This window comes from Dromiciops gliroides, chromosome 3, assembly GCF_019393635.1.
Source record: "Dromiciops gliroides isolate mDroGli1 chromosome 3, mDroGli1.pri, whole genome shotgun sequence".
NCBI classification, from domain to species: Eukaryota; Metazoa; Chordata; class Mammalia; order Microbiotheria; family Microbiotheriidae; genus Dromiciops; species Dromiciops gliroides.
In genome coordinates, this window is record NC_057863.1 from 536,083,943 (window position 1) to 536,102,344 (window position 18,402).

At 42.6% G+C, this 18,402-nt stretch overlaps 1 protein-coding gene across 7 annotated transcripts in view; it reads left to right on the forward strand.

Annotated features, from left to right (window-relative positions):
• TTC12 (tetratricopeptide repeat domain 12) overlaps positions 1 to 18,402 on the forward strand; it is a 56,689-nt gene that overhangs the window by 31,374 nt on the left and 6,913 nt on the right. For 5 of the 7 annotated variants that reach the window (XM_043995191.1, XM_043995189.1, XM_043995190.1 and 2 more), the window contains 7 exons: positions 1,882 to 2,050; positions 7,408 to 7,503; positions 8,471 to 8,528; positions 10,304 to 10,438; positions 10,920 to 11,018; positions 14,627 to 14,695; positions 16,982 to 17,083. In XM_043995191.1, coding sequence (XP_043851126.1) covers positions 1,882 to 2,050; positions 7,408 to 7,503; positions 8,471 to 8,528; positions 10,304 to 10,438; positions 10,920 to 11,018; positions 14,627 to 14,695; positions 16,982 to 17,083 — 728 coding nt within the window. The remainder of the gene's footprint in view (positions 1 to 1,881; positions 2,051 to 7,407; positions 7,504 to 8,470; positions 8,529 to 10,303; positions 10,439 to 10,919; positions 11,019 to 14,626; positions 14,696 to 16,981; positions 17,084 to 18,402) is intronic. The other 2 variants (XM_043995193.1, XM_043995194.1) reach the window with 2 other exon arrangements.

Sequence of the window (18,402 nt, forward strand, 5' to 3'; positions counted from 1 at the left end):
AAACTCTATACAAAACCCTCCTCCCCTGCCCATCCAGAAACCCTGTCACTGAAGGAAATGGGGCTGATCTGGAATAACATGTTTTTGCTCTAACCAGGCTGGCTTTTTTGTGAACTCAGCTTCAGTTTTTAAATGTTCGTTAACCAATGCTTTAAGGATATAGTCAGTAATGTTCCCAAGGAAAAAAGCTCTATTCTCTTCCTTTGAAAATCAGAACAACCTTTGCCTTACTCCACTTGCTTTCTTCCTCTTTTGGATGTGATTCATCTTGTATTTTTTTTATTAAAATGCGGTATCCAGAACCAAATATAAAATATTTATTCTAACTGTGTCCTGATGAGAGCAGAATACAGTGGATTCACCAGTGACTCCTCCTTGTCTTGTCTCCTCTGATTGCTGGATTGTATGCAATCTGTATGATTATGTTTTGAAGGATGAGCAACGGCTTCCTCTTTGGAGGGTTCAGCTCCCCGCTCTTCCCAAAGAGCCTCAGAGCTGTTCCTTAGCTCCAAGTTTTCAGTTGTCCTCCCCTTTCTCCTCTTTGTGACATTTTCCCACCCTTGAGGCTCTGCTCAGGTGATAGATATCTAGATTACAGTGCTTGGTTTAGAGCACCACATTTTAGGAAACACAATGATTAACTAGAAAGCACCCAGAGGGGGCACCCAGGAAGGTGAAGGGTCTCAAAATCATGCATATGAGAACAGATTGAAGGAACCAGGAATGTTTAACCTGGAAAGGAGAAGAGGCAGAGAAGTTATAGGGGGCATACTGTGGGGACAGCTTGGTCTCGAGGGGGCCTGAGGTTCCTTCCAATTCTGAGATTCTGGAGAAAAAAAGTATTCTGGAGAAAAGGGGTGGGATAGGCCTGCCACATAGGGTGCCCTGCCCAGATTAGATCTAAAGTGTTAGCCCAGTACATGGGGCCACATTTTAGAAAGGACATTAATGAGTTGGATGGCATGCAGAAGGCCATTTCCAGAATGTTGGGGTGATTGGCAGGGGTGGAGGAGGAGAAGATGAGTAAGTTCACCATCACTGGACATCCTCCTTTAAGCAAAGGCTAAATCACCTCTCAAGCATGTGCGCGCACATTGTAGATAACCTTTATTCCCATTTAATTAATTTATTTCAATAAAACATTTGTTTTATTAAAAATGTAATCCTGAACATCAATCCAAAACACTAGATTTTCTTAGTAGCTATTTATACATAAGTTAATTTCAGTGCATAGAATACCACAATGTGATTTTAGTCATTTCTTGTAGGTTTTCATCAGAATCCTTTGTCCATTAATTATGAGAATATAATCTTAACACACAGACCTTTCAAGTATCCTAAGGGAATTTAACACTTACAAAGGGCAGCGGTGTCCCCAGCCCTGTTCAACCCCCACACTCAGAGTCACTGCCTGACTTTTTACCCCAGAGCTTCCTAGTTCTGTCTTAGCACCCTGGACGATGCCCAGGATGGCTGAGGTTCGTTTTCCTCTAATACAGAGGAATTTTACATGAGTCCCTGTATAAAGCTTTGCCACTTAGGACTGATGCATGTCATTGCTCATGGGATAGAAGCATACAAAAAGGAGTATGGAGGTGGGGACCCTTCCAGCAAAACCCTGCCCCCAGGGCATGGTAAGGGTGGGGTAGAGAAGTAGCTCCATGGGCTTCCCTCCTCCTCCTCCTTCCCCCCCCCACCCCATTCACGACCAGCCCTGAGGCAGGCAGAGAAGGGGACAGGAGCCAACCCTAGCCAGCCAGGGGAGAAGGAGCAGAAGGGATGTTCCCGCAGCCATTACTTTGGGGGTTGACTTCCTACATCAGGAATGCTGGCTAGGTTTCTATCAGTCTGGAGCCTGAGACTGTGCTTTGTGCTTTGCAGAAGAGAATCAGCGCCTCTTCCTAACACATTCTGACATGGACATCCTGCTGCCTTTCCTGCTCACTTCAAAAGTGCCGTCCATCCAGCAGCACAGCCTGTACCTTCTGCTTCTCTTGTGCCAGACACAGAATGGAAAAATCTTGGTCTTGAACCACGTGGACTTGCCAAGGTGAGAGCATGCGACACGCTACGTCTCCCTGGGACTATGGGTGGCCTCCGAAGGTCTCCAACCATTTATCCCTTTATCCCTTGGTAATGGAGGTGCTGACTAGCCTCTGTCCTATTTCTGATGCTCAGGCCTGTCTCTAGAGTCCTCAGCAAAGAGAGCGGTTTAAGTTGTTCTTCCCTAAGAAAACTCTTAAACACAAGGGGTACCTGTGGCCCCTCCACACATGGCATAATATCAGGAGACAGGGACTTTCTGCTGGCTAGAATGAGGCACGAGTTTCCCTAATACGTGAGGTGTTACTCTTTTCTTTTAACCACACCTACTCTGTCCTGCGGGTTTTCTCAACAAAAATAACAGTAATAATAACAACAACAACAACTAGCGATCGTTAAACATTTATTAAGTACTTTTACATGTGATGCCCTGTGCTGAGAGGTGTTGAGAGACAAGGACAGCTGTGAAAAGGGGGCTCCTGCCCTCAAGGAGGTTCCGTCCTATCTAGTGTTGCACATGGATACAAACACAATAGAGATACAACTAATTCGATTTTTATTGGGGGCTTCAAAAAGAATGTGACTCTTGAGCAAAGTGTTAGAGGAAAGCAGGGATTACCAGAGGTAGAAGGGATAAGGGAGAGCATGCCAGGCAGGGGGCACAGCCAGGGCAAAGGCACAGAAATGAGAGGTACAGGGTCGTGTCTGTGGAACTGTGCGTGGGTCAGTAGGATGGAAACTCAGAGTTGGATGAGAGGAATGATGCAAAAGAAGACTAGAAAGGGACAAAGGGACCAGGCTATGTCTTGTCTTTGGTCCTGCAGGCAATGATGTCAACACGGAACTGCTTCACCTTTGAGGGGCCTGCACCTCCCTTACCTTACCTTACCTACCTTGGGAGGCATACAGGGCAGATCTGGTAAAACTAAGCCACCCACGGTTCCCAGCCCATCAAGGTTCTTGGTCCTCACCTGCGACTTCTCTAGCATCTAATGCCCCTGTACCTACTAGGACATTGCCATTTGTTTCTCCCTATCTCACAGCCCTTTTCCAGTTCCTTCTCTAGTTCATCTTCCTCTTCCCAGGCTTCTCGGGGCAAGTGTCCCACAAGACTCAGCCTTTGGCCTGCTTCTCTCTGCGTATACTCCTGGTGCTTATCCATTCCTGTGGTCTCAGTCACCTCGGTACTAACCGCTCCCAGATTTCTATTTCTAGCCCTGAATTCTCCCTTAAGCTTTAGTCCTACATTTAGATTGTGAGGATCAAACAAGATGATACACATGCGCCATTTGTAAATCTTAAAATGTTATAGAAATGTCACCAGCATCTCCACCTGGATATCCCACCGACATCTCATACTCAATATTCCCAAAGCAAACTCATCTTTCCTCCCAAACCTGTCCCTTGTCACAACCTCCCTGTTTCTATTCATGGCACCACAAGACAGAAAACCCAGAGGGACCTGACTTTCCCCTGTCTTCCACCTCTTTGTCAAGGCTGCCTCCAGAACCTCCCCAACATCTGTCTGCCCTCTTCTGCTGCACAGCCCCTTTCCCTGCATTCTTGTTGGTCTCATAGCCTGTCTCTCTGCCTATAGTATCTCCCACCTCCAATCCTTCCTTCACAGCTGTGAAAATAACCTTCCAAATGTCCAGGTCTGACTATATGTCCTTGGGAAGGAGCTGTGCTCACCTGCCCAATTAAAGCTGCAGGGATGGCCATTCACTTCCCATGGAACAGTTTCCTAGCTAGGCTTCTGAGGCATTCCACTCAGACATACATAGACAATTAAGGCCCAGAGTATTTCGAGCATAGATCTTCATTCTGAGACTAGGTGATCACTCTCACAAATCAGGAGAAGAGAGCATTAGGAGTTAGTGCAGTAAGCAGCACCTCAGTCCCTCCATCAGTATGTCCTATAATAACACCAGTATATCAGTGCCATTGTTCTTGGCAGGTGCTCCCTATGCAACCCCCTCACCTAGCAAGGAGTGACATCCGTCAGCTCAACTTGTGGCTGGCCTACCAGCATCTGATGGCTGGAGTTTTTATAGTAGGGAAGGACAGAACATCTAGCAGAATACCTCTGGAGGGAGGTGCCTCTGAGGACAGAGGGGTTTTCAACACTAAGGGAATTTGGATCCTGGTGCTAAGCTGGGTGACGATGCTTCACTGGTATAAGCCATTGTTTTGTGGTTCTGCATCGTGCAAAAAAAAAGCAGCAGTTACTCTTTCCAAGAAGTCTTTGAGGGTAAAAGAGTCCCTGGCTTCGATGGATCCAATCAGGCCTTACCACACCATGTAACTCCTCTAATCAAATCCCTTCAATAGCTACATTTCCCTTATGGGATAAATTTGTAACTCCTTAGCCCACTATGATCTGTCTCCAACCTACTTTTCCAGTTTTATATTTGTGCCGCCTCCTTGTATGAATTTTATATTCTAACCAAACTAGTGACTAGTTCTCCTGGGATCTCATTCTCATTCCCAATGTGTCTGTATTTATTCATGCTATTTCCCATGCTTGGAACTTAGACCTTTCACATCTTGATCCATTGAAATTATCTTCTTTGACTACTCTCAGGTATCACCTTCTCCATGAAGTTATTTCTGAACCCCCTCAGCTGAAAGAGATCTCTCTCATTTTGCTCTAGTTGTCTTCACCATATTACATTCTACTTCATATCACACTTATTTGTGTATATGTTATAGCAGAACAAGGACCAAGGAAAAGAAATCGATTGTCTTTTCCATGTGATAGCCCTTCAGATATTTGAAGATATCTATCATCCCTACTGCACCCCCAAATCTTCTCCAGAATGAACACCCCAAATTCCTTTCAACCATCCTCATGGCAAGATCTCAAGATCCTTCACCATACTGGTAATCTGCCTGTGGACAATCTTTAGCCAATCAGTGCCCTTCCTAAAATGTGGTGGCCAGAACTGAATACATGCCCTTGGCTGTGATCAAACCAAGTCAGGATTCAGGAGGAACATCACCTCCTTATTCCTGAATACCAGGCTTGCTAATGCAGCCCAGGATCCCATCAGCTTTCTGGGCCACCATAACACATGTGTTCTTAGTTGTTTCCTAATGAGCATCAGAGCCAGTATTTAAAGCTACATCACCTGACTTCAAGTCTAACTTTCTTTTCACTTGATTGAGTTGAATGGCCTTTGAGGACAAAGGCCAAAATTGCTATGAGTGTTTGGTGTGGGTCTTCTTACCCTCAACTCCCAGATCTGGCTTATGTAGTTTACAGAGGGGAGCTCAGCCCCACCTTGGTCCAGTGTCAGACCCTTCACAGGACAGTTCCTTCTTAGGCCAGTATAACATCCAGAGGGAAGAGGTGGGCCTCCAGTCCCCATTCTGCATTATAGGGGAGGAAGGAAGGAAGGGAGCCCTGTTTCTGTCCTCTTAAATTGTCACTAAAGAACATATTATGAGAAGACATGGAGAAAAGCCATAGAGGATGGTCAGGCATGGATGGGTTGATTTCTGCACAAATGCAGCCCGGGGTGGGGGGTGGGGGAGGCAGACTCCCAGATCAAAAAGAAATCATAGATCTATTTTTAAAAATTTCCAAAAACATTTTTAATTTCAGGAAATGTAGAAACAGTTATCATAGACTTCCCTCTCCTAATTAATTGTAGTATTTCTTGAGTTCCTATTTGAATTTTTCCAGTGAGTTGGAAAAATGAAGTCTATGATCACCCCATGAGTCCTCTACCATCTCATTAGCCAGTGAAAGAAACCTCAGTCTATTGCCTTTATGCCCACTCTACTTTTTAATGTTGTGCAATTAAAAAGAGAGCGAGAGAAAGATGTAATGGAACCTCTAATGAAATGAGACTTAGAAGGAGGGCAAGGCACTGTGGATACACCTCTTTGTGAAGGATGTGTGCTGTCCCTTAAACCTTTTTCCTCACTTGGGAGGTGGGAGAGAGAAGTAGGAACCAACAGGAACTGGAGTGGTGTTCTTATCATTTTATCTCATTAGGCTATTGTGCAGAGCCCTAGGGTGTTGGACCAAAGTCATGGCTTACTTGAATATTTGCATCAGCTTTCCATTTGCAACACTATAACCCAAAGACAGCTGCTCCAATATAATATACCCTCATAGAACTGTTTGGGAGTAGCATCAGGTTGGAAAAGAATTGGGACTCTGGAGGTGGGAACATTATGAATCCTATGAAGAGATAGATCTAAATGTTTGGACCCCCAGAGTTTATAAAGCCTACATTTAAACTCTTCCCTAGATTTTAAAGCCCTTTCTTACCTTCATTACTACAACTTATCTCTTCAGCCTTATTGGCTATTACTTCCCCTCCCACACACTGCAGTTCAGCCAAACTGGTCTTTTCTGTTCTTCTCTCTATGACACTTCATTTCTGCTGCACAAGCTGTGCCACCCACCTGGAACGCATACCTTCCTTTCCTCCAATGCAGAGAGTTCTTCCCTGCCTTTAGGGTGCAGCTTAGGCACCATTTTATGCATGAAACCTCTGCTGATTCTCCACTGCTAATGCCTTCCCTCCCAAGTTACTTTCTTTAAACTACTTCACATATATTTGTATAGGCAGCTGTGTGGCACTGTGGATAGAGCACTGGGCTTGAAATCAGGAAGACTCATCCTCATGAGTTCAAATCCGGCCTCAGATATTGACTTGATTGTGTGGTCCTGGGCAAGTCACTTTAACTCTATTTGCCTCAGTCTCCTCATCTGTAAAATGAGCTGGAGAAGGAAATAGCAAACCACACCATTCTCTTTGCCAAGAAAATCCAAAATGGGATCGCAGTAAGATGCAACTAAAACAACTCAACAGCAACAAAAATGTATTTGTATTTATTCACTTTATGCTCTATATTGTATATGTACTTGTTTCCTTCATTAAAATGTAAAGTCTTTATAGAATAATTCACCTTTTGTGCCTGCCAGGTAGAAGGCACTTAACAAATACTTGATTTTTTTTAAAAAAGTGGATTTCCTCATACAAGTGAATTATCTTGGCGATATAGACCTTCTGGGAAAATACCAAGATATAATTACAAAATATATTGGATGAATTACCTTATGCTTGCTTGCATACTTGCGTGCATACCTTTATTACAGTAAGGAAGCATGAAACACATCCCTGGGGAAGTTATGGACTCTTTTTCTCTGGAGAGTAACAAAAATGGGACCACGTCTTGTGTCTTTAAGCTATGTAAGATGCTCACCTGCCTAGAAATAAGAGATATTTCAGTGTAATATAGCCACGATCAAAATGAGCTACGTTTTTCATGGCTGCTCTCAAACAGTTCATATTTCTGGAGGTACAGATTGGTTGAAGAGCCAACACTGTTTGTGAATTTTTACAGGTTGCTTCAGGCCCTTGTGGCATTTGTCAGTATTTCAGAAGAGAAGGAGGCCCAAGCTGCAATGCAACTACTTACTGATTTAGCCCTGGAAGAAAGGTAATTTTTACTTCTGGAAATGGTCATTCCTTTCCCTTTAATTTCCAGTCTTCTGCATGATTTTTAAGCCAGTAGTAGGAACAAGTGGGCTGAACCAAGCTGCAAACTCTCACAATCATAGTATCAATGGAAGTGATGACTCCTAGGCGTTTCCTGCAGTGGTTAACTACACACGTCTCTGTGGGCCATGGCCTGTTTCCTCAGCCCACCGGGGTGTAATCCTAAAAGAAGGGAACAGGTAATGTGATGTCTGCCACTCAGGAAAGGCCACTAGGCTTGAGCAGATCACTTTCTCTACAATAAAAGTAATAGTCCCTACCTTTGGAATAAACAGTAACAATAGTCATCATTAACCTGAGTAGGATTAGAGGAAGATGAGAAACTGTAGACCTCAGGCCTCACTTTTCATGATATTGTTCCTAACTTGGCATCATTATCATATATTTTTAAAAAGAGAATCTTAGGGTGGGTAGTTTACAAATTCCCACTTTATTCAAAACAGCTGAGCCCTTATCCTGGGAGGAAGTGTGGCAGGATGGTATGGGTATGGAATGTGTAATAGCTGCCCTATCACAGCAGAAGGCTGTTTGCATCATGGGCTTCCCTAATGGCTTGTGATGAATCAACATCTTTGGACCTCATCTTATGTTTGCTTTGCACATAGCATATAGACTCAGTGAGAGATAGGATAAGGCAGCTTGCAGAGGATAAGCATTCTGGCAACTAGGCTTATGACAGCCTCCATCCAAGATTTGTGCTTTAATATCAAAGGCAGCTTTCTAGACTTACAAATGTAAAACCACATTCTAAAGCAGAGATATTTTCCAGCGTATACAGGATATGTGCAAAATGCATGTCATTGCATAGAATCAAGTTATAATTGATTGTTCCATTATCCACAACACTGATTTATATTGAAATTTACATTATGTAAATAAGATTGATAGCTGATTTTTCCTACCAACAGATTCAAAACCTGGGTACAAACCAACCTACGTGGTCTTCTCACACTCATAAGTATACTGGTAAGCAAAGTCTCGTCTTTATTGTTTGTAGCAAACATACAGAGAAACATGAAAGTAGTTGTTTAGAAAGGGTTTATACTGTCAAACAGAGACCTGCCGTTTCACAGCCTGATTAATGATTTGTGCACAACTGGAATTTACACAAATCCTTAGTTAGTAGAGCAACTTCAGGTGGGGGAGGCATGTGGATATGTTTTGTTAGCTACGGGCAGAGAAAGCCGGTTTGAGAATACCTCTCAAGTAGCAGGTGGAGAGAATGCAGCAGCTTCCATCAATCTCTTGTTCCTACTTATCTCTATCAGTGCAGCATGCAAAGCGTGCCACCAAAAGCCTTTTTTACCTTTATGATGCTGTTGAACACCCCATGCTCCTGGATAATTCTTTCTTTTCTCCTTTAAGACAAACCACACTTTCCTGGTCGTTCACTTCCCTGATTCTTCTCTGCCAGTTTTGCTGTTGCCTGGACCTCTTCCTCACTCCTTTAAATATATAATCCCCAAGATTCTGTCCTAGACTCCATCTTCCCTTTACCTTCTGCATGCCCTCACTTGGCAACCTCATTAATCCCATGGGTCTCAGTTCTCACTGCTATGGGAACCACTCCCAGATCTCTAGCCCTAACTTCTCTTCCACTATCCTGGCCTACATTTCCACCTGGGTTTCCCAGCAGCACTTAAAATTCAAGATGTCCAAAGCATTGTTTGGACTCAAATCTGCTCCTCCTCCTTTTTGTCAGTGGAATCACCATTCATCTAGTCTCTCATGTTTGAAACTGTGTTATTATCTTTAAGGATGACCCAATTGCCTTTCCATCACTACAGGCCACCTGCTTGTATTACCGCTGTAGCCACATAATAGATCTTTCAGTCTTTGCTTGTTGCCCCTTCCATTCCGTCCTTCACACTCCTCCCAGAATAATCTCTCTCATGTGTTCTAGCCAGTTATATCTCTTCTGTTTTCAGAAAGCATTCATGGCTTCCTCTTGTCCCCCGAGAAAAGTTTAAACTGGTTTGCCCACATTCACTGCCCTCCCCAGTCCGGGGCCACCCTACTTTCTACATCTCATATTTCTTCCATACATTCTTTGCTCTAAGCAACGTGAATTATTCTCTGCTCCTCCAAATATGCTCCCTGATTTCTCATCTTTCTGCTTTTGTACGTGCTCTACCCTGTGCTTGGAATGTTCTCCCCTGCTCTCTTCACCTATTAAATTCCTACCTAACTTCTAGATCTCAATTTGAATGCCATCTTCAGAAAACCAGCTTTCTATGATGTCCTCTCACCTCTCACCTCTCCCTTTGGTTTGCACATCTCTGATACCTGTATGATTTCTTTTTGTGTGTTACAGTTATCAGTAATATGTCTTTTTGTCTATGTATGTCAATAGACTATAAGTATCATGAGAGCAGGGACCGTTTTTTCTAGATTTTGTATTTTCTTCCAGAATTTACCACAACAGAGCATTTAGTATTTGTTGAATTCATTAGAATAGTCTGCTCCATCAGTAGGAGAGTTGTACCACACTTGGGTTGATGAGGCAGAGGTAGAGTAACTGTAGCTGTTTCCTAAAAGAGTATTTGGAAATTTGTCCTTACCCAACAAATGCACACCTTTCTACTACCACTCTGCTGAGGGGCCTCAGGCAGAATCAGGATAAATTCTGAATCCTGGGCCTTTCGTCAGTCTGTGAAAAGTGACCATAATAGTTTGCTGTGTCATCATTATCTTTGTCCTTGAGAAGTCAGCCTCTCTCCTTCCTTCCCTTTTTCTTAAAGAAAACTCCTGAGATCTCCTATCCATCAACTCTTCGCCAGTGCATTGCCATCTTGGGAAACCTCAGCACTGATGCTGCCATCAGAAAGCAGATGTCTGATTGTGGAGAATGCTGGGACGCATGTTTGGGTCTCATGGTAAATTAAGTTTATTATTTGGAGCTAATCTGTTAACTCTGTGGGGGCCATTTACCTCTTCCTTCTCTGCAAGTTCCTGGTACTCTAGCTCTGAAAGTCTTGGAGTAAGCATCTCATTGTCCTTTATGGACTTGGAAAAGGGCTGATGTAATTTGAAAAGGTCACCCCTTCTTTGCTACCTCCAACGTGTGGCACCTGACCTGGGTGGGTCTGCCATCTTATAATCTCTTTTTTAAAAGGCTCCCAGATAAATTTCCCTTCACCATGCATTCACTTGTCAATCATTCTTTTTTAAATATAAATTTCCCATTTTTGCAACTTAAGTTTGAAAGGTGCTGGACAGATTTGGAGAAAGCATTTGTTAGCTCTAGGGAAAAGTGCTCAATTCCAGTCACTTGAGAAATATAAATTTTAAAGAGTATAGATTGACTCTGAAGGCATGAGGCATAATGATCATATCTTAATTATCTTTTTTCTAAAGGTGAAGTGTGAGGAGGACATAGCTCTATTTCGGGAAACCTTATACGCAACCCTAGGTCTCATGATGAATTTGTCCCTGGAATCTCCATCTATAACTGAGGTACAAACTGGCTACAGTCCTTGAGACACATACTATTCCATTAGGTCTTTTTTAATTTCCTAAGACAAAAAGAATGTTATGTGACCATCTATTAATTGATCCAGTATTGGTAATGGAAATTAGGAATGTTGTTCTAGCTCTGCATATCTCACTTCACTGAGCAATGTTATGAGTTGGATGGGTTGGATGGGTCATCCAGTCTACCAGCGCATGAATCATGAGCTTATAGAAGCAGAAGGGACCCCCTCATTTTACAAATAAGAAAACCAAGGCTCTTAGAGACTGCCTGCCAGTTAGCAAGCATTTATCAAGCATTTTCTGTGTGCCAAGCACTACACTAGGGGCTGGGGATATGGTCGCAGCCCCCAAGTACCTCACGTTCTAACTAGGGAGACAACATAGAAACAACTGTGTGTATATAAGATGTAAACAGTGTCTCCAGAAAGGTCTGTTGGAGAAAGTGGGATTTGAACCGAGTCCTGAAGAAAGTCAATTAGCAGAGTCAATGATGGAGAACATTCCAAAGAAACAGCCACTGAAAATGCACAGACTGGAGATGAAAGGGTGCTAAACAAACTTCAACATTATTGATACCAAAAATGCAAATGAGAGGACATCGATAACCACTAGCCTACATGCTGCCTACTTTACCACTTATATGAAATTTTTATGGACATAATCCACGTCAAGAGTATCCCTGATAAGGTAATCATTAGGATAGAGTCAGGCTTTCTCAAGGCATATTGCACAACACACGATATTTTTACCATTACCCAGCACCTAGCATGGTGACTGACACATGGTGAGTGCTTAATATTTGTCAACTGAAGATGTAGAGAATACAATAGGCCATTCTGCTTATTGTTTTTTGCTTACAAAACACTTCATTTGGCAGAGCAAGATGCAGTCTCCCATCCAACGAAATATCTCCCATTTATACACCAAAATTATTCAAGGTTCCTTGAAAGACGTAAAAGAAAGAAGCTCATCAGTGAACCTCTGATCATTAATTTCAAGCAAAACAAAATGGAGAGATGAGTATTGAATGCAAATTTTCACCAATGACGTGGAGAGCCAGCACAGATGCCCAAGTTGAAGAGGGAAGTTCCATGGAGGCAGAAGTCCTCTAGAAGTTCTTCAGTGCAGGTAACATTTTGCTGGTTGTGTGAAGTCCAAGAACATGAGAGAGTTTTCTGGGAGCCATCTTCACAGAAGAAAAAACAACAACAAATGGATGAAGATACTTTATTGCCTAAATTATGACATAGTTAGATTGACAATCTAGACATCCCGTTCATCAGTGTGTCTGCAAATGGGTATAGACAGGGAAAAGGGCTGGGTCTATAATTTCATTGGTATAAGAAACTCTTGGATAAGGAAAATCCCTCTATAATTCAGGTTGAGACCTTCTCTACAGTTTATAGTCTGGGACAGTTGCCTAGAACAGAGAGCTAGTATATATCAAAGACAGAGCTTGATTTCAAGGCCACTTCTTTATCAATTCTGCCATGCAGCTTTGAACATGTGAGTGTACACACATGCACACACACACATACCAGAGAGTAAAAATAGATGAGTTTGACCCAGAATTAAACCAGAAAACAAAAGGAGAGTGAACCAGAAGACCTTAAAGGAATTGCAGAACTTCTTTATTGACCCCAGATTTCTTTCAGAAACAACTCATCTTTTTTAATGTTAATACCATTTGCCTTTACATTACTTTTATTACCTTCCTTCTTCCTCTGCTCAGCAACACAAAATAAAGCAAAAAGAGAAAAAAAAACAAGTTTAGTAAAACTAACAAATCAGCTGAGTCTGACAGTATATGACATTTTTCATGCTCTTGGCTCCGTCCCTCTACAAAGACTGGAGAATTGTACTTCTTTCCTCATCTCTGGGGCCAAGTTTGGTCATTGGTATGGTGTTTGTGCACATAATGATTCCATTCCTGTTTTTGTGTTTTCCCTTCATATTGTTGCACTCACACTATATGTTAAACTGATGTCCTTATTCTGCTTATTTCATTCTCCTTGTTTCTTTTCATATAAAGCGGATGCTTCCCTGAAATCTATTCATTTTTCTTACGGCACAGTAATATTCCATTATATTCATGTATCACATTTTTAATCGTCTCCAAAAAAATTAAGAGTGAGTATCACTAAGAGGACAGTGGGGAGGAACAGGATGGATGTGAGCAGGCTACAATTCAGAACAAATGAGGACCTTCAAGGAAGAACTTGAGTAAAGGATGTCATCAAAATGTTAACATCATTATTCACTATTCACATGGATGTTTTTCCTTCCTTGTCCTATTGTGACATCATCCTACGAAGGGCTTTCAGTCTATATCACATAAACTTTATATTTCTGCCTGTCGATGACTTTAGTAAAGCAATTGCTCCAGCCAGTCATGGTGTTCCCACCCCTTTGAAAATAGGAAAGCCACCTATTTCGTTCTTAAGGCCCCTCTCCTCCAGCCAGTCATGACCACATGACCTAACTGGATCAATACAACAGCAGTTGATTAACCAATTAGAATACATAGAGTGTCACGAGAGGAAAACAAAAAGTCATGTAAATGGTGACTTAGCAGCAGCATTGTATTTACAAGAAAATGTCACTTGTGTGGCAATAATTCATTGTGAATGGGACCATCTCAGTCACTGTGCAGTTGTGTACCTACACAGCTTAGAGGGAACATTGTCCACTGGTATTTTTGCAATGTCAGAAGGAAGCAAAAAAGGCTCCCAGCAAATTGGGTGGACTCCCAGTGTGAACTTATAGGACAACATGGGCAAGAATCACAGAGGATGGGCCGACAGGTGGATTGTGATCTTCGTTATTGGAGGGAACAACCATATTGTTGAAATCATAGATTCACTTGAATATTCTTCCAATGGTGCTGCCTGCGTATCATGGAATACCAGTCTCTAAAGAATCCAAGTTGTAGGGTCATCCAGAGGGTAATGGAGAGGCTCATGGTAGGTAAGAGTAGGCTATAGCATATTACCAATGAATTGCACAGAATCAATAAAAAGGGTTTCATTAGAGACATGTAGGACTGGTAATGGAGGTGAGTCAGTCATGTAGTAAAGGAAGGGTAAAACTAATGAGCAGCTCTAATTCTCAATTGATATCAACACAATGTCAAGATTTTTAGTAGGCCTTCTGTAGAGGACTTATGGGACGATACAGAGTAAGAAGGGAAGGATGAATTGTGTTCTGGGCCATTGGGCCCCCCTGACAGATTCACTGAAGGGTTAGAGTGTCACACTGTTGACTAACGTTGATTTTCCATTCAACTAAAGCTTCTTCTTTTTGAGTGAATTCTTATTGTGCCATCTTCCCACCACCCTGTTTGGTTGAAATGAACCTAAATTAAGGACTTTGTATTTTTCCATATTAAAATGATATCCTATTTGGTTTAACCTATCATTCTAGCCTATGGAGATTCTTTTACATCACAATTCTGTTTTCCAAGGTATTAGTGACCCACACACACACCCTGTTTTACTTTACCTGCATATCTAATAGGTATTATGTCTCTATTTTTACCCAAAGCATCAAAAAACCTATTAAATCCATTTTATTCCTTTTTGTTATGCCAGGTTTTAGCAGAAGAGGTGAGCAGGAAGTGTGTGTCTCTACTGAACAGTGAAGATGGTGGAATCCTGACGGTAAGCTTCTCCTAAGAAAATCCAGCAAAGGCCTTAGTATGATTTGGAAATGAGCCAGATTGTAAAAATAAGTACATCCTATTTGTGTGTGTGTCCATATACCTGGGCTGTGTGGCACAGAATTAAAAAAATGGATCCCTAGCCTGGGCATATGTGTATCCTGTATGTAACTATTATAGACTTTGAAAACTGTGTCACCTATGATGTCAATATATTTGTGCTATGAAAAGTAGAATTTTCTAGCATTAAAAATATTTGTATTAGTAAAACACACTCTTTAAAAGAAGCCCTTGTATTTCCCACTAGGTAGCTGCTAGTCCTGGCTCTTCTAGAAATGTATGATATTAAGACAGACTTAGTGGATTGGCCAGCTCTTCTAATCTGGAATCCCATCTTTCACAAGTTTAGCCCAGGTGATGCTGCAGTTGTTTATGTAGGGTGACCTCAGGTCTCCTAGGGGTATATGCCTTTTCCAGTGCTTGGAAAAGAGAGGTGGGATGGGCCTGTCATTGATATAGTCCAGCAGGAGAGGAATGTTACTACCACACATGTGTGTGTGTTATCATCTCACAAGGAACAAAATAGAAGTGTATTTGTGATCCTTTGTCCCCATCCCTAAGATAGCTCCATGGGTATAGTTAACACTTGGGTGGGCCTTGTAAAGTTGTCACTGCAATGGATTCCTTTTGTACCTCAAGCAAAATACATTTAGGAGACTTTATGTGATATTAGGATCATAGACTTAGAACCAAAAGGGACCTCAGAAGCCATCTAGTCCAGCTCTGTTATTTTCTAGGTAAAGAACTTAAGGCCTGAGGTGCGGGGAGAGGGGAGAGGATTAGGTGACTTGGCCAAGGTCACCCTTCCAGAGATGTTGGCTATTTTCAGGGTTTCCTTGAAACTTCTCAGCTTTCAGTTAAGGATAGCTCCCTCCAGACTCCACCTTGGAAGAACTCAGCAATTTCAGGAGCTCTTCAGAACTGAGCCATTACCCCAGGCAGCCTGAGAACCAAACAGAATGCCCACCCTCTAAACCTAGGGCCATCCCAAGTAGGTAATTCACTTCTGAGAAGGCCCTGGGAGTCTTTCAATTCTCTCTAGCATGCTGGCTGAGAATCACTGAGTGATCACTTGGTTTCTAAAAACCAGTAGCTTTGGATACACTATTTGAGATGAACAGAAACTTGACAAGGGGCTCTCATTAGCACATAAAGCTGTAGAGGGTGAGGCTAGTTACCTAGAATAGCTAGATAAACTAGGAGCTACTAGATGGCATCCTTCTTCCCCACAGCAGCAACCACACGCCAGCTGAGTCACTCCTGAGCCCACAACTGTCCACTGCCTCCAGAACTGTAACCTCACAGTGTTTTAAGGTCTCTTATCTCTACTACATGGGACAGTATTCAAGGGTCTCTCTTCCATTGGAGAGTCTCCTGGTCTCTCCCCATTCACCCACTGAATTTGCCTTAAGCATTTTTTCTTTTTTCTTTTTCTTTTTCTTTTTCTTTTTTTTTGGTGAGGCAATTGGGGTTAAGTGACTTGCATAGGGTCACACAGCTAGTAAGTGTCAAGTGTCTGAGGCCAGATTTGAACTCAGGTCCTCCTGACTCCAGGGCCGGTGTTCTATCCACTGCGCCACCTAGTTTCCCCTGTCTTAAACATTTAATGGAGATTGTCTTTCGTGGTCCCTGCCCAGACACCAGCACTGCTAACCACAGCTCTGCAGGCTTGCATCCCCACTCTGATTAAAGATTTGAGGTTATAACTTCTAGACCAGCTAGCTACCCAAAGGTGTGCCTTTAAGCCCTGTCTTTGCCCATGGAATGATGATCTTCCTCTGGGAGCTCTTCCTCTGCCGGAATGGATAGCAGCCCTTTCTGTTGCATGATGACTAATAGATACTGGCACCTTGTAGTGCCACCTACAGTTTGTCTTCCTCTCTCCAGGCCTGGAACTCCTTGGTTCTCTGCAAAACTAAACTAAGCTCTGCTGAGCAGCTACCAGCCTTGGCGCATGCTGGGCTTCTCTCTGCTGGGAAGCAACTTTGAGATCTTAGAGTTGCCTCCCAACAGCTTTATTAAAAAGAACAGCATTCTCCAGCTATTATATGGCTATTAGATTTTTATAGGTGCATATTTTGGTTCCAACACTAATAATTGCTTTTGCATTACCGAACTATCTGCCAAATGAAAGAAGTCAGAGCTTCATTAACTCTTAAAGACCATCATTGTTTTGTTTTGTTTTTTAGAAAACACTTGCTCATCCTTTATTTTCTCTTCCCCTAAGAGAGCTGCTGGGGTTCTAAGCCGGGTCCTCTCAGCCTCTGTGAAAGCCATTGAGGAGACGGTGAAAGCCGGTGTGATGAAGACGATGATTAAGTTTCTAAAGGTAATGCGAGTTTGTAAGTTCCTGTAGTTCATGGAGTCTAATTGTTATAATTTGTAATTTTTTATTATTATAAATATTATTTTAGAAGTCTAAAATCATTATTATCATTAGCAGTGATAGCAGTTTTTAAATTTTTCAATAGACTTTGTTCAGTGAGTTTGCCATTATAGTTTCACTGCACTAAGATTCTGAACTTCTTATGGGTATCTTCTACTGCTCCTCCATTCTTCCCATATTGTCTAGGCCTCTGCAATGTTTTGGGGAAGCCAGTATTCAATAAAATCTTATTGAATGAATGAATGAATGAATGAATGAATGAATGAATGAAGTTGGGAACTACCGCACACCTATACATGAATGCTCTCTGATTCATCGGTGGAAGAGACCCTAAAGATAAGAGCTCCCTCCACCAATGCAACTTCAGCTCCTCTGTAATTTAGCAGATAATGCCTGTGGAGTTTCCTGAAGCACTTGGAAGTTAAATGACTTGTCCTGAATCCCACTGCTAGGAAGTGTCAGAGGCAGGATGTGAACTCATCTTCTTGAGTCCAAACGAGCACTCTATCCACTATACTCATCTACCACTCTTGTGGACCCTTGTGGCACCCACTTTTCACTCGAGCCTAACCTAGAAGCAATGGGTAACAGCACAGTGTTGTGGGAAATACCTGAGTACATACACTGGCCCTGCCACTTAGTATGTGTGTGGCCCTGGGAAGTTGGTTTTCTCATTATTAGAATGAGGGGAATATGCTGGATGAGCTCCCAGGTCATTCTCACATCTCCATCTATCATCCTGTGACCTCTCTCTTTTAAAAAGGGCTCTCTCTCTCTCTCTCTCTCTCTCTCTCTCTCTCTCTCTCTCTCTCTCTCACACACACACACACACACACACACACACACACACACACACACACACACACACACACTTTTTTTTTAAAGCTGTGCTTTGGAATTTCAGAGATGATGGTGTGACAGTTTTCCCCTCTTGGAATGATTTGAGTTCATGGTTTTCTCCCTGCAGAGCTGTCAGCCTGATGGCCTCAGTAAGACAACAACGGCTCTCTGGTGGGGATTCTACAGGGGAGGCCTTCATAATTTCTTTCTTTAGGGGCAGACATGGCTGCCACTTTGATAACTTCCTTCTGTTCTCAGCAGTTCACTTAGGAGCCTCCCCAGGGCTCACTGACCAGGGAGGACATTGAGGAACAGGCATACATCTGTTCCAAGGGGCCTGGCTTGAAGACTAGTGTTGAGAAGAGTGAGAGTTGCAGGACCTAGAGCAGCAGTGCAGGCTGAGGGAGAGAGAGGAGCCAGCA